We start from the raw sequence: 17,058 nt of genomic DNA, 5'->3' as shown, positions 1-17,058 counted from the left end.
TTTATATGTTTCCAAATACCAATGGGCATTTAGCCATTTTCTGTCTATGAAGTTCACAATAAAATCCTTCATCAACCTCTTTACTTTCTCATCTTGATATTTCCTTATAGTTTTTAACAATTTAGTCTCTTCCATCTCTGGTTTCTTCATCAACTGCACAGGGCAAATTGATATTTTTTAATGCTTATCAGCATCTTGTTCATGGTGTTTGAGATTAATGTCTCCAGTACTCAGTGAAATACTCCTTTGTGGTTTTATGATAAACTCTACACTTAGGCGCAGGACCCATCTTGTTCAATCTCTCTCTGTTGTTTTCCTTTACTGGTTCTACGTGTTTTCATTAACTCTCTCTCTCTTTCTGATTGAAATCCCATAATCATCTCTTGTTTTCTTTAGTTCTTTTGAATAATAAAATTTCTGGGTCCAGAAGCCAGTTATTGTTTCTTTTGTTTCGGTTGTATTTGTTGTTGTTGTTGTTATGGCTAGTTCAAGCAATGGAGCATCCTCAGCTTCATTCACGCAGGGAAGCTCGAGTTCATCGGAGGATTTTCAGCAGAATTTAGATGAAAGGAAGCGCAAGAGAATGGCATCCAACAGGGAGTCTGCCCGCAGGTCTCGGATGCGTAAACAGAAGCACCTGGATGAACTAAAGGGCCAAGTTTCTGAGCTCATAAAGAATAACAACCAGATCCTCACAAGCATCAATGCCACCTACCAGCTTTACTTGAACGTTGAGGCCGAGAACTCGGTTCTTAGAGCTCAGATGAGTGAGCTCAGCACTAGGTTGCAATCTCTCAGTGAAATCATTGATTTCATAAACTCGAGCAATGAGATTATAAAAAGTGACAACTTTGATCAGGCTGACCATTATCATCCTCATCGTCAGATCAATGATGATACTTTCATGAATCCATGGAATTCATTCTCTGTCAATCAATCATTCATGTCTTCTGCTGACATTATTTTGTACTGAATTCGGTACTTGGCTGTGTACCCTGGCTTTCTAGTTTACTGGTGTTTTTAGATTTCCCTGAGTTTTAATGTTTTTTCTCTTGTTTTACTCGTATTATTTATGTTGTAATTAGGAATTTAAATTGCAATGCAGATGCATTTTCAGTTATATTGCGTTTATTTGCTATTATGGATATAATAAACACTTGCAATCAATTAAGATGAATATTAAATTAGGAAAATAAAAATTGAAGTCGAAAAGCGTAATCGATTTCACAAAATCATTGGTAAAACGTTTACTGAACTTGAACAGTTACATGGTCCACCCTTATTCTAAATCCAATCCTGCATAACATAAATCGTACAAACTCTGAGAACTATGATCCTAAGAATCTTCTCTTCGAATTCCAGTGTGTTAGAACTTGTATCAGGGTGATCTTTGGCAGCCATGTCTCTATAAAACGAACCTTCTTTTTCACCGAGAACCAGATGAAGCACGGGGTTTACCCTTCATTGAATTCAAGTGTTGGGTGACAGAGATTACTTCCATCACAAGTAAAAGGCAACCTACCAATGTGCTGAAGAAGAGGGCACCGGGTTGTCTTGTCTGGACAAAACCGTATGCTCCATTCGAGGTCACGAGAATGATATCAGTGAGTCCGTCATTTGAGAAGTCCTCAGTTATCAGGGCATGGGTGGGTGGAGCAGGAAGTTCGATTGACGCTAATGAACTCCCACCAGGGGAAATAATTATGCCTGTTTGATCTCCAGCAGCAAGGATCATTTGCTGATTGTCATGCACACACAATGAGATCGGCTTCAATATTGGAACCACTGTACCACCTTCCATCATCCCTGAAGGTGAAGGAAGGTTTGACCATGAAGCATCTGTCAAGAGCTGCCATTTCCACTCAGCACTATGTCCATGCAAGCCAGGAGAGTACGCGGTTACCTGACATGATCAACGGTTCTAAGTTCCCAAGTCTTCAGCATAGACAAAATTTAACATGTACAATGCAGCCAATGACTAGAAAATGAAAACAATACATGCATGACCAAGCACAGTAGTTAAGAAAATGCAACAATACGAGCCAAGGAGATGCGCAAACATTAGACACAGAAATAACAGCATTCCTCTCCTCGATTGGTTAAGAAAATAACATCACCATGGCTTCCCTTACGATGCCTATATCCGTCACTTTGGGGGATAAGAATAGGTGTTGCCTCTTCTAAAGAAGCAACATTTGCAGTTCGACCATAACCTCTATAGAACTCTCCATGCTGGAATAAATTGAAAGGGGAATGATGACATATTGAAGCATTAAACAGTTGTTCTCGAACTGGTCTGGTACGCCAGAGGTTGCCACAGCCCAACAAGGTCACAATACCTCCATTGATCCACTAACAACAGTCTGCTCAGCACCATTCCTCCAACAGCCTGAGGAGAACAGAAATAACTGGTCACTTAAGAAGTAGTTAGCACATTGGTACTTATGCAGTTTTTGTTATAAAATATGAGATGCACGATAAAAACAATTTGGTACAATTTATATAAGAAACAAAAAGAAGTCTGCACCTGAACATGATCCAGGACTCCATCTCCATTGATATCAGCATGAAGACCGCCTTCTTGGAGATGAAGCTGATGAAATCAATAAATATCACCCATCAAATCAGTAAGCAACATATAATCCTGATAACATGAATACATTGTATTTAAAAACTAACAGTAGAGCAATTTGACAATTGCAACACATACTTCATGAGGGGAGAGAAAAGGCATAACAAAAGCAATAAGATCACAAGTCAAACTAGCATTTCATATTAACAGCCAGTGAAAGAAATTTAGACAAACAAATTAATTTAGCAGATTTAACATCCATTAAAAGCACAGTGTGTGGGTCTAAGGTCACCTTGCATACAGTTCGACAAGATGCCAAATGAACAGCTTCTATCCCTTCCTTTTGATGGGCCACAACAACATTAGGAACCCACCAGAGCTGTGTGTAGTTTGTTATGGTTGGGATATAAGCCATCGGCTGCAACAAATTGTAAAGAGAATTATAAGCATTTATAAGATAAATTGCATGAATGGACTTCATGTTTTGTGGATCAAGATAAAGAAAATAATCACTAAAAACATACATGATAAACACCATATCGTACATGGAAAAATTCAGTTTGCCTGGCAATAAAAGAGGAACTGACACTATAACAAAATTGATAGGTCATACAATAAAAGCAATATCGTCCTGTAAATAAGTATATCACAGGTCAGGTCTCCTAGTGTACCAGACTAAGTGCAGCAGCAAGAAGTAGCAGTTAGATGCAGAAAAGCTTTAGAAAAAGTCTATGCAACAAAGGAGAATATAGAGATAAAACAACAGTGGTGCAAGGGGTGTCATTCCCAATGAGCTACAAGTTACATAGCATCACAGCTAATAAGAAACCTATCAAATAACTGAAAAACCTTCATGTCCAGTCCTTTTAAACTTCAGAATGAATGTGTTAACAGAAGTATGCACATCCAATTGAAAAACTTACCTTCTTAGATTTTGCTGAGCCAGCAATCTTAGCAGCTTTCCCAATCAAGTTCGAAATTTTTTTGGAATCATCCTTCCCTGGAGGATGGTGTTCCTCAGGCTTGTGAAAAGGATATGTTGTCAACTTTCCAGGTACCTTTTTCAATGTTTTCCTCTTATGTTGCTTAAAATGTGATAACTCCAACAATGTATCTTCTCTCCTATCCTAGAGAAAAGTATAAATGCAAAATGAATCCCTTACAATCTTGAGTATGCAAAGAACATAGTAAAAGTTCATAGTTAACATGTACTGCTTGCTTACCCAATGATGTGGCATAACTCCAAGGATCGATTCTCTATATTCCCTGCATTCAAACTACAGTTCAACATGTCTTAAGAGATTTTATAATAGGGAACGATTCAACTAGATTGGATCAAAAAAAATCAAAAAGTTGTCACAAGGGAAATCATATAATTCCGGGAAATGCTTTAAAAGAAATAAACATACAAACATGATCGTACAAATATGAAACATCCACAACTTAGATCAATAAAAATGCCACAAAATGTACAAATATGAGAGCAAAAAGTGTGCTTTTATAGCAGGTGAAATGAACTCATATTTGACAAAATTTGATGTACAAAACAAAGATGAAGAACCAGGAAAACTGATGAGAAGCTGGAAAAATCAGATGCCTGTGATTTTTACTTGAATAATGATGAGCCGCTAATAAAAAATATTCAGCTTCCAGATGCCAGTACATCCCTCTCCCCCCCCCCAAAAAAAAAAAAAAAGCTTCAAGTTTATAAGATCCTACAGGGAAATATAATAATCAAACTGGATTTAAAGCATACCTCACCAGGATGACGAGTGTTCAGAGCATGCACATCAAGCTTATTGTTACGTTGTGGAATTAACTGTGATGAATCTGAAGAATGCTCAACATTCTTAACCAAAAGAAAGAAAAAAAAATCATTATCAGCGTGCAGTGAAGGAGAAGATAAATGATAAAAGCACCAAACTTGCAAATAAGGTGACAACAATTATCAAGATTCAAGAGGCATATATGTTCTCCCAAAAGCTTAGCATATGGTGAAATATATGCCGAACTTCAAAAATAACTACGGAAAATAATAATGAAAATTAGAAACAGATTTTCCAAAAAAACAAAAAGCATACCTCATTCTTCCTAGACCATCGTAGTCCACCTTTTCGCCCGTCAAATGCATAAAAAGCAAAATGGCGTAAATTCACAGTTCCAGAGTTTTCAGAAGCCTATATAGGATATAATATATCAGTATTCTAACCATGAAACTAGAAGTAACATCCACTTACTTATAATGTTACAGATTCTGTGCATGGAAGTGCCGAATAATCAAGTAGCTAAAATAGAGAGAATAATGGAAACCACATCCAACTTTGACAGCTTCAAATGATTAATGGCAAATGACAACTTCTAGGTATTTGACAGACAAGTTTTCAAAAGAATAAAGCAGCAAAAAGAAAATGAAATAGGAGAAGGAAGCCCCCAAGAAAGTTCAGGCAGACTTAACACGCCTGTTATACCAAATCTCTTTGCATAAACATGGAAATGCCAACATCAATCATACCAAGGAAGCAGATGTCTAACATCAACAGACAATGATACATCCATACCTCCTTTTCATTCGCGCTTCTTCTAAGCTGCTCAGCACTTCGTTCTGCCATCCCAATTTCTTCAAAAGGATCTAGATATAACTGAAAACATTAAGAAACTTGTTAATCAATCAAAGAGCAGTAACAAAAAAAAAACCCACCTTACAGATCATATATCCAGGTCTCGTAATATTACACACCGTGATGCTAAGAAGTTACTAAAAAATCAATTCCTATGTAATCGAAACATGATAGTTTTCACAGAACCAAGACTTGGTGAACAGAAATGTACAACTAGATTTTCAAAGTATAACCGACAAAGATAATGGACACTAAAACAAAAAAACTTTAGATAACATACATGGGGTTGCATTTCCATCCTCCCACCATCAATGACTAAACCTGAATCCCCATGTTTCAAGGTGTAATTACTTATCGAAATTGCTATCTCTCTATGGTGTGCGTTATGTGGAAAATCCTCCAGTCCAACACCACAAAAACCCAAGACTATCAGAAACAACACTACTTGATAACAAGTTCCAGAAAGATCAAATACAAAACCTTGAAGTAGACAAACCTGCAAATTATTCTATCATAACGTTTTGAGATTATGGTCGAAACACATAACAGACAAACCTGCAAATTATTCTATCATATCGTTATTGTTTCTAGAGATCATGTTGTGGAAGACAGCTATTGAATAGAGCAAAAGCACAACTGATAATTTGAGAAAATAAAAATGAAGATAAAAGAGACACAAAATTTAAGTGGAAAACCCCTAAATAATATAGGGTAAAAACCACGTGCAACGGTAGAAGAATTTCACTATGAGAAAATAGGAATTACAACTTCTCTCGATCTACCAAGGAGAAAACAATGATAATTCTCTCTTGATAAAAATGAGAAAACAACTCTCAAGAAACTCTATAAATTCTCTAGTATTAGAAGAAAACTAGAATGCTTTGGGATGGCTTTAAAGCTAAATGAGCTAGGGTATTTATAGTTGAAGCTTAAGGACTAATCTTATAAATACCCTAAATTGCAATGACTAAATTTGTCATTTACCCATTACATAAATTCAACAATTTGGTGGCCAAATTTGACCAAAGTTACCGTCTAATAATGCTTCTAAATTGCTGCCCCATTATTTCAGCCGCCCATGCTTTATTTTTCAACAATCTCCCACTTGAAGATTTGATTGAAACAATCATATCTTCACACCATTCTTTCTACCTTGTACCTTCATGTTGCTTATGTTTCTGACAGGCCACAAGAGGATCGACACCAAGTAAATTTATTGGCATTGATCGCCTTCGTCATGAAATCTGCTATGTTGTCTTTGGTATGGATCTTCTGCATATCTACCGTCCATTTTTTCACCTTTTCACGAATGAAATGGTACTGAACTCGTATGTGCTTTGTCCGTGAATGAAATTCTGGATTCCTTGCTAAATGCAAGGCGCTTTGACTGTCACAAAACAGAGAGACATACTCTTGATTGTGCCCAAGCTCTTCCAATAGCATCTTCAACCAAATTGCTTCTTTACTGGCTTGTGTAGCTGCTACATATTCTGCCTCTGTTGTGGACGTAGCCACAACTGACTGCAATTTTGAAACCCAGCTTACAGCTCCACCAGCAACTTTGAACACATATCCTGTAGTAGATTTGCTTTTATCCAAATCCCCTACATAGTCAGAATCGACATACACATTGATAAGTAAGTTTGATCCTCCGTAACATAATGCAATATTTGAGGTCCCTTTGATGTATCTCAGGATCCTCTTTACTGTATTCCAATGCTTTCTTCCTGGATTCGCCATGTACCGACTAACTACTCCCACTGCTTGTGCAATGTCTGGTCTTGTGCATATCATAGCGAAGATTAAACTTCCCATTGCTGATGCATACGGTACTCGAGACATCTCCATATTCTCTTTTTCATTGGTAGGACTCATACTGGAGGATAATTTGAAGTTAATAGGAAGAGGGGTAGAAATTGGCTTACAATCTTGCATGTTGAATCGTGACAAGATCTTCTTGAAGTAATTCCTTTGTGAAAGCCAAATCTTCCTATTACTTCTGTCTCGGTGAATTTGCATCCCTAGAATCTTGTTTGCTGATCCCAAGTCCTTCATTTCAAATTCCCTAGCCAGCTGTGCCTTCAATTCGTCAATATGATCTTTGTTGGGTCCTACAACCAACATGTCATACGCATACAACAACAAAATAACAAAATCGTTATCACCAGACCTCTTGAAATAAGCACAAAGGTCTGCATTAAGTATGTTGTATCCAAGGCACATAATGAAGGAATCAAATCTCTTATACCAACACCTTGGCGTCTGCTTTAGACCGTATAGAGATTTGTTCAACCTGCAAACCAAGTTCTTCTTTTCTTTTTCTTCAAAACCTTCAGGTTGGAGCATGTAAATCTCTTCTTCAAGATTTCCATGAAGAAAAACTGTTTTAACTAGGGCTGTAAATGAGACGAGACAGATCGCGAGCTACTCGAGATCGACTCGATCTTGGCTCGATAAATACTCAGATCGAATGGACTCGACTCGAGCTCGAACTCGACTCGAGTTCTTAACGAGCCAAAACGAGCTACTCGATACTCGACTCGAAAAGCTCGTGAGCAGCTCGAAAAAATGTTATATTATAATTTTAGATTTTTTAAAATTACATTATTAAAAATATATTAAAAATACATTATTGATGAATAAAATTCCAAATGATCGAATACTCTTTGAATCATACTCAACAGTATAACCTTTGGAAATCAAGCCTGTAGTGTCGAGTTAATAATTAAGATATTAAGTAGAATAACATTGATATTTGTTCACAACACCATACAATTATGGTGAATGGAATTTAGAATGGATAAATTTGTACTAAAAACCTTGAGTCTTCCGAAAATGAAATTTCCCTGGTATCACTGGCTAAATATTTTACAGGAGGGGTGACAACTATGCAATCATTTCTTAAGAACTTTTTCCCATCAGTATTACGAAAAACAACAGAGACTAATAACAACATCTATTACGTGAATGATACCCAAGTTTTATCCTCATTTACTTCACTGTACGTTGCTGGTTTGGTTGCATCACTGGTTGCTAGCCGCGTCATTGGGTTGACGAAACACAATGGTGTTAGGTGGGCTCACATTCCTTGTTAGTGTTACCGTTAATGGGGGGGCTGTTAATGTTACCATGCTTATCTTAGGTCGTATCTAGCTTAAATTTGGGGTTGGTTTCACTAATCAAGTAATTATCTATTTGTCTTTATCCTCCATCATATCTGTATGCGTATTTCCGTTAAAAATTAATATTGTGATTTAAATACCATGTAAAGAATTAAATTTTAGTACGTGTATAATCATAAATGCACTAACAATGTTTAAACAAACAATTAATATTTATTGTAAACTTTCAATGAAGGCAACTCCTATATACCTCTCGGAAGTGGCACCCCCAAAATAGCGAGGTGCTTTCAACACAGGCTTCTAGTTCTTCACAGGCATTGGGGTAGTGGCAGTAAACTGCATAAACTTCGACACTGCTAAGCAAAGTTGGGGGTGGCGTATCTCTCTTGGACTCGCCATAGTGCCTGCTGCCATGATGACAATCGGCGCACTCCTGATTTCAGACACCCGCAGCAGCCTAATAGAACGAGGCAAAGAGGAGCAAGCCAGGGAATCTATTTGAAAATATCATGGGAAAGATTGTGATCTGGAAGCTAAGCTTACCGAGCTTAAAAAGGCCAGTGACGTAGCCAAAGAAACAAAGCGAGAACCCTTTGTGAGAATATTTGAGAGGCACTATAGGCCTTACCTGGTTATGTCAATTGCCATACCATTTTTAGAACAACTTAGGGGGATCAACATAATTGCCTTCTATGCATCGGTTCTATTCAAATCAGTTGGTTTGTGAAATGATTCAGCTTTGTTAGCGTCTATAATATTTGGGTTAGTTTATCTGGCGTCAGTCCTCGTGTCTACTTGTGTCGTTGATTGGTACAGTCAGAGATTTTCGTTCATAGACGGTGGAATTCAGATGTTTGTCTGTTAGGTATGCATTTTCTCTTGTTATTTGCATATTATTCTCGGTGTCCATTATATCAATTGCTATATTTACATTACTTGTAAAAAAGTTCTGAAGGTAGGGGTGGCAATTGTGCTAGTAATTACAACATGATAAATGATTAAACAAATCATTCCATTTTCACTTATCAAAATGCAGCAACTTCAAATCATAAATCATAAGTATTTATTCTCTGTTATGAAAGGATTCTTTCTCAGATAAATTTTGTTTTAGCTCTTACTCAACGTATTTCAATGCAAAACCCGAAACAAAAAATCCAGTGAAAGAGCTGAAAGTTAAACCAGAAACAATGGTGGAGAGCTATGTGCCGATCTTGAACTTAATCAGGTAATAGACCGTAATGTTGGGGATTTATCAGGTGGAGAGCTCCAGAGATTTTCTATTGTTGTTGTTGCCATACAGAATCCTGAAATATATATGTTTGAAATACACTGTCCTATGTGAGTTGATATCCCACATCGGTGGTTCTTGGGGAATAAGGGGTAAGTCGAATGTATAAAAGGGGGATGAGTTTCAACAAAAGAATATTACCCATCCTCGAGCTTAAGTCGAGCTTGAATTGAGCTCACAATCGAGTTCAATCCTTTTCGAGTTCGAGTCGAGCTTCAATATTATCTTTCGAGTTCGAGTTGAACTTGAAAATTTTAGGCTCGCGAGTTTTTGAGTTGAGTCGAGCTTATGTTTAAAGTTTTCGAGTTCAAGTCAAGCTCGACAATACTCGAGCTCGACTCGACTCGTTTACACCCCTAGTTTTAACATCTAGCTGCTCTAGATGTAAATTCAATATAGCACACATTGCCAAGACTACTCAAACTGTTGTTAGTTGAACCACATGAGAAAAAATTTCATTAAAGCAATATCTTCTTTTTGAGCATATCCTTTGACCACCAGTCTTGCACGATACCTCTCAACTTGATCATCACCATTTCGCTTGATTTTGAAGACCCATTTGTTACCAATTAGCTTCCTTCCTTGTGGTAGTGGCAGAAGGTCTCATGTATTATTTTTATGAAGGGCTTCGATTTCTTCTTGCATCGCTATCATCCACAGTGAAGCATCTGAGCTGTTTATTGCCTCCTGGTATGTTGATGGCTCACCGTGCTTTGTTAAAAGGCAATATGCAATATTACCTTCTATAACATAATCTGAGTACCAATTGGGACGTCTTCTCACACGATCTGATTGACGAGTTGTTGGAGCTTCAGAACTCTCTGGTTCTTGTTCATCATGTGCTGGTTCTACTTCAAAAGAATCTCCTTGTTCAACCTCCTTTTCCACATGTATCTGTGTAGTCTCTAACTTTTCAACGCTATCATCATCTTCTTTTCTTTGTAGCTTATCTTCTACAAAGATAACATCCCTGCTGATGATCACTTTGCGGGCACTGAGATCCCACAAGCGATACCCTTTTACATCATCAACATACCCCAAGAATTTGCATTTCCTGGATTTTGGATCCAACTTTGAAATTTCTTGGGAGTTGTACATCACGTACACAATACTTCCAAATACATGGAGGTTTGAATAATCAACTGGTTTACCAGTCCACATCTCCATTGGTGTCTTTAGCTCTATTGTAGTTGATTGAGCTCGATTTACCAAATAACATGCGGTATTGATTGCTTCTACCTAGAATGATTTTTCTAGGCCTGCATCCCTCAACATTGCTCTTGTTCTTTCTAACAAGGTTCTGTTCATCCGCTCTGCCACTCCATTTTATTGAGGAGTGTTCGCCACTGTGAACTGTCTTTTGATGCATTCTTTCCTGCAAAAGTCATCAAATTCTTCACTTGTGTATTCTCCTCCATTATCTGTTCTGAAACACTTGATCTTATTTCCAGAATCAAGTTCCACCCGCGCTTTGAAATTTTTGAAAGTTAAAAACACATCTGACTTCTTTTTAATAGGATACACCCAATATCTCCTGGAGTAGAAATCAATAATGAGACAAAGTATTTTGCTCCGCCTAGGGATGTAACCGGTGCTTGCCATACGTCAGAGTGAACCAATTCTAGAACACTTTTGCCTCTAGAATTTGATGTGTTGAATTTCAATCGGTGTTGCTTTCTTGTTATGCAATGTTCACACAAAGTAAGTGATACTTTTGTTAAGCCTGGAAGTAGCTTTTGCTCCACAAGGACTTTCATTCCTTGTTCTGACATGTGTCCAAGTTTATGATGTCATAGCATTACAGAATCTGAACTACATGAGGCAACATAGGCTTCTGCTTCTAGCAAAGTCTCTCCCTTCAGCATGTACAAGTTTTCAACTATCTTTTTGCCTTTCAGCACCACAAGCGCTCCACGGAACACCTTCATGATTCCTTTCCGTGTTTCAATCTTGCTTGCATTATTATCCAACAATTCGTATGATAATAAATTTTTCTTCAGGCCTTTCACGTGTCGTACATCTCAAACAATTTTGATGGTTCCCACACCAATGATCTCTAAGGCATGATCATTGTAACTATACACATATCCTCCTAAGACAGGTTCATAATGATGGAACCATTCTCTTTTTGAGGTCATGTGATATGTTGCTCCCGAATCAATGAGTCATATATCTGTAAATCTTTTTCTGCCTTCCACGGTGGTTGACGTTTCACAGCATAGAGCATCTCCATCATCTGAAGTGTTTGTGGTGTTGCCTTGTGGATTGGAGTTTTTATTTAGACTCCAACAATCCTTCTTCAAGTGACTATTCTTTCCACAATTATAGCACTTTAAATTCTTCTTGCTTCTCGACTTCGATCTACCATGTTTGTGACTGCTGCTTTGGCCACGTTCTGTTGATCTCCCTCTCATCGTTGTCAATGCTTCTGCTTGTTGCAGATTTACTTATCTGTCTTCCTTGTTCTTGCGCCGATTTTCTTCTTGTAGAACAGCAGCAACAACATCATCGAAGACTATACTGGTGACATTATTGTTTGTCAAGTTGATGATGAGTTGATCATACGAATTAGGTAGACTTTGAAGTAGAAGTTCAACACGTTCTTGTTCTTCTATTGTGCATCTTAAGGATGTAAGTTGAGAAAATAAAATGTTCAACGTGTTTAAGTGCTCCGTCACTGAAGTAGATTCTGACATCCAGAGTGTACAATTTTCTCTTAAGGAAAATTTTATTGTGCAACGATGTGGCCTCGTACAATTTGGTGAGATGATCCTATATCTCCTTAGCTGTCTTTTTCTCCTCGATGCTTGACAATACTTCATCTGCTAATGCTAGATGAAAGTTTGCCATAACATTTCCGTCCATTTTGATCCATTTGTTGTCATCTGTGAAATCTACCGGCCTTTCACTGATAGCTGCTAGACAACCGTCTTTCCTCAGGATGACCTTCATCTTCAATTTCCACAATGAGAAATTTCTCCCATTGAATTTTTCAATATCAAATTTCGTTGCCATAGCTTCTAGATAGCTCCCACTATTTCACTATTGTGAATAGTTCTCTGGAACCTTCAAAGAATGAGTAATACCTTCTTACTTTCTTATGTTGGAGGATCCACCCTTTGGTGGCAACCACAAAGACAATAAGCAGATATTACACACTCAAATCTGGCTCGGATACCAATTGTTGCGGAAGACAGCTATCGAATAGAGCAAAATCACAACTGATAATTTGAGAAAATAAAAATGAAGATAAAAGAGACACAAAATTTACGTGGAAAACCCCTAAATAATATAGGGTAAAAACCACGGGCAACAGTAGAAGAATTTCACTATGAGAAAATAGGAATTACAACTCTCGATCTACCAAGGAGAAAACAATGATAATTCTCTCTCTTGATAAAAAGGAGAAAACAACTCTCAAGAAACTCTATAAATTCTCTAGTATTGGAAGAAAGCTAGAATGCTTTGGGATGACTTTGAAGCTAAATGAGCTAGGGTATTTATAGTTGAAGCTTAAGGACTAATCTTATAAATACCCTAAATTGCAATGACTAAATTTTTCATTTACCCATTACATAAATTCAACAATTTGGTGGCCAAATTTGACCAAATTTGTCGTCCAATAATGCTTCCAAATTGTTGCCCCATTATTTCAGCAACCCATGCTTTATTTTTCAATAGATCACAAGTTTAAACAGCATGATGAGCATTCATTTTCAAATGATTGAGAGTATTTAGAACAAATATTACTTTATAACCTTAGTTTAATCAAAAATTTATCTTAGTTTTTATTAATCGTTGTTGTTTCTAGAGATCATGAGTTTGAACAATAGGGTGAGCGTTCATTGTCAAATGATTAAGAGTATTTAGAACAAATACTACTTTATAACCACTTTAGCTTAATCAAAATTTTATCTTAATTTTTATTATATTTTTTATTTTTATATTATATTTAATATTTTTTTTATTATTTTATTATGAAAATATATATTTTAATTTTTTAAAATGAATATTTTTAAATATTTTAATTTACACTCGTTTAATTCTCTATTATTTTAAAATTAAATATATAGACCTCTCTTGAAAAAAATAAGAGTTTTTTATTTAGTGTTTTTTTTAAATGGGTTATTAAGAACAATTTATAATAGCTTCTAACCGCACATGAGGCTCATGTGTTCAATTGTGATAGGATAACTTTTAAATAAAAATTAAAGATTTTATATTTTTTTTATAAAATTGAATTAAAAAATTAAATATTTTTATATCATCTTTTCAATTAATTTTTACTTTCTCTCCAAATCTAAAAAAATTAAATGCAAGTTTCAATTAAACATTTAAATATTTTTATAATTTAAGAACTATAATGAATTTTTAAATACAATACATCAACTCTTAATAAACTTTTTTTTTATTAATCACCGGTATCCGATCTATTAACCAACTAATCCAGATCGGGTATTGCAGAGGCGAGGACGACCCTCCCAACCCAAGTTACTCAATTCGTAAATGCCATACCTTACTTAAATAACCTAGTGGTTCATCTCACTAGATAATAAACTTTAATCATTTTATTGATTTGTTATTTTTTTTAGAGGTATCATATTCAAATAAAATAAGAGTTTTTATTAATACGACACTGATGGTCTTCTACAACATCGTTTGTTTTTAACGCCGGAATGCATGCAAAGCAGAATATATGCGAGTCGACGTCTGGGTTGGGTTTTATCCAAAAGCCTTGAAAGGGAACAAAGTGTTGCAGAGGAGAGAGCGTTCAAGTAGCAAGATTTGAATATGCTTAATCACTTGGTGTTGCGAATGTCAAGAGATTCTTTCAATGAAATGAAAACATAGATAGGAGGAGTCAAAAGAAGCCACTGCCGAAAGATTAGGAGTAAAAGGTCCTCCCACTTGTTGTCGTTTGGATAACAAGGAATTTCAGTACAATAAGAGTCGAGGTTTAATATACCAATTGGTCCTTAAACTTACTAAAATTTAATTTTTAAACCATTTTAATAAAATTGAATCAATATTGTTTTTCTAAATAATATTAACTATATATTAATCTTCGACAAAAATTTGCCATTGAAGTATGCCCCTTTAGCCACCACCAGTCCACTATTATCTACACCTTATCCATTTACCTAGTAATACCACAAGCACTACACAAAGCATCATTCACACCTCCATGCGTAATCTGCGTGCCATTAAACCTCAGACGAATACAATCCCTCAGCTCACAAATAACACCAGCAACACTCTGCTTCCTTTGCCCATAAAGCCTATTGTTTTTTTCCTTCCAAACATGATATATAAATCCACTCCATGCTACCCTTAAAAGAACAGAGAAAAAAGTCCTACCCCTCGGACGAGCCACCCCAATGACACCTTCTGCTCCCAAGTGCCCACCTGCCTCCTCACTTGGCAAAGCCCAAAGACCTCCTTCTAAACCTGTTTAGCAAATTCACAACCAAAAAACAGATGGTCCCTCGACTCCACCACCCTGGAGCAAAAACCACACTCCCCCACATCAGTGACTTACAGGCTCAACAGCATGCTCCTAGTTGGCAGTCTGTCCATCATCGCAAGCCAAGTCACAATGGCAAATCTCAGTATATGAAATGAAAATCAGACCAACTGACCCCATACCACCTTCTCATGCCTCTCTCGAAGCTCGTATCATATCTACTTAACCTGAAATTTACCAGAACATAGCCAGCAGCCCGATCCCGCATCAACAAACTGACTTGCTTTAGCCCTCCACTTGACCAGTTTCCTCCAAAACCAACCTCATGAACGAGGAGCAGACCACTCCACGAAAGAGCTCCCTTTTAGGACACAAGTCTCCGCCCACCGAACCCACAACGAGTCAGCTCTCGTTACCGACCCCCAAACATGCTGCATCATGCTAGAAAGATTCCAGGCCTCCAAATCCCTCAATCCCAAGCCCCCTTCACTCCTCGGCATACACACAGTCGCCCAACAAACTCTAGCCCCCGTTGCCATACTGTTATCCCCCTTCCAAAAGAAACGAGAACACAATTGAGACATTCTCCTAACAACTTTTGGGAGCACAAAGTATCGACACCAATAAGCTTGGATACTATACAACACACTTTGCACCAACTGCAAACGACCCCGTATGAGATGAACTTAGAAGCCCAACTACTAACCCTCACATCCAACTTCACAAAAAGGGAAACACCGTCAGTCTCAGTAAGCTTGCGAGTAACCAAAGGAACTCTCAAGTATAGCGCAGGAAGCTGCTCAATCTTAAACCTTGTAATATCCTGAACAACCATAAGCTTTTCACTACTCATACCCGAGCAAAACACCTCAGTGTTGAAAGGATTTAACTGTAACCCCGACATCCTATAAAACTCCTCTAACACACACAAGATTCCCACAACAGACTCCACATTACCTTCGGCGAAGATTAATAAATCATCTGCAAAGCTCAAATGAGTTAGTCTAACCCGTTTAAATTTGGGATGATACCTGAAAACATCCCCCTCAGCTGCAATGTCCAACATTTTAGAAAGAACATTCAAGACAAGGACAAAGATATAGGGGGTCCCCTACCTTACACCCCTTGCTCCTTGAAAATAGCCTTCCAACCCACCACTTTAGTAATCGAAAAACTAGAGAAACCAACACACCCCCAAATCCATTCAATAAACATACTAAAAACCATACTCCTCCAGAACACACAACACAAAGTCAGAACTTTTAGTTTCTATTATATAACCGTTTTATTTTATCATCATTTTTACCATTGTTCGGTGATAAATTTTTAAATAAAAAACCACTAAATTTATCCTTTTTTTTATTCTCTCATTTAGTTCAAACTCCTTGGGTAATATTTTAATATTCTCAAATCCTAATAAAAAAGTAAAAAAATATTTTTTAATAGGTTACTATCGAAAGTAAAAAAAACGACGGTGATTGTATGAAAGATAATTAACTAGTGAATGTAATGTCAATTGTAAGAGTTAAGTGACAAAATTGAAAACACTACAAATCCAACGATCACCAATGTAGTTTACCCTTATATTATATTAGGTCACGATGATTTTTATAGGAAAAACAAGAAAAAAATGTTTTGACGTCATAGAGAAAAGGAACGGCGTCGTATTATCAGCTGTAGAAACAATAGACGTAGGAATTTTTGTCAAAAGAAAAACTGCTAAACAAATATAAGCCATCGATTCAAGGGAGAGAGAAAGAGAGGTAACGGTGGGGAACACAAAGAGAGGGCCAAATACTCCCCCTCATAAATCGTCGCTCTCTGGCTTTTCCCATTCTCCAAAAAACATTCTTCTTTTTCTTCTCCATTTATCGTTGATTTTTATTTTATTTTCTCTTTGATTTCAAAATACTCTCAATCAGGGATTTAAATTGCGGTCGCGGTCGCGTTGCGTTTATCGCAGTCGTGGACGTAACGGATGCTATCGCGGTCAC

At 37.0% G+C, this 17,058-nt stretch overlaps 1 protein-coding gene and 1 pseudogene across 1 annotated transcript; one reads left to right on the top strand and one right to left on the bottom strand.

Annotated features, from left to right (window-relative positions):
• Positions 1 to 1,117, top strand: LOC120130490 (bZIP transcription factor 11-like). The gene has a single exon (XM_039147728.1). It carries the CDS (start codon positions 479 to 481, stop codon positions 971 to 973), a length of 495 nt encoding a protein of 164 aa, XP_039003659.1. The 5' UTR covers positions 1 to 478; the 3' UTR covers positions 974 to 1,117.
• A 103-nt stretch (positions 1,118 to 1,220) lies between these two features.
• On the bottom strand, positions 1,221 to 16,130 carry LOC120130637 (annotated as a pseudogene).
• Positions 16,131 to 17,058: the final 928 nt, after the last annotated feature.

This window comes from Hibiscus syriacus, unplaced genomic scaffold (assembly GCF_006381635.1).
Source record: "Hibiscus syriacus cultivar Baekdansim isolate YM2019G1 unplaced genomic scaffold, ASM638163v2 tig00110548_pilon, whole genome shotgun sequence".
Lineage (NCBI taxonomy): Eukaryota > Viridiplantae > Streptophyta > Magnoliopsida > Malvales > Malvaceae > Hibiscus > Hibiscus syriacus.
The sequence above is the reverse complement of the archived record's forward strand: the minus strand, read 5'-3'. Positions and strand labels throughout refer to the sequence as shown.

Excerpts from the sequence above, each read along its gene's own strand:
- LOC120130490 (XM_039147728.1), top strand. The coding sequence starts at position 479 with ATGGCTAGTTCAAGCAATGGAGCATCCTCAGCTTCATTCACGCAGGGA.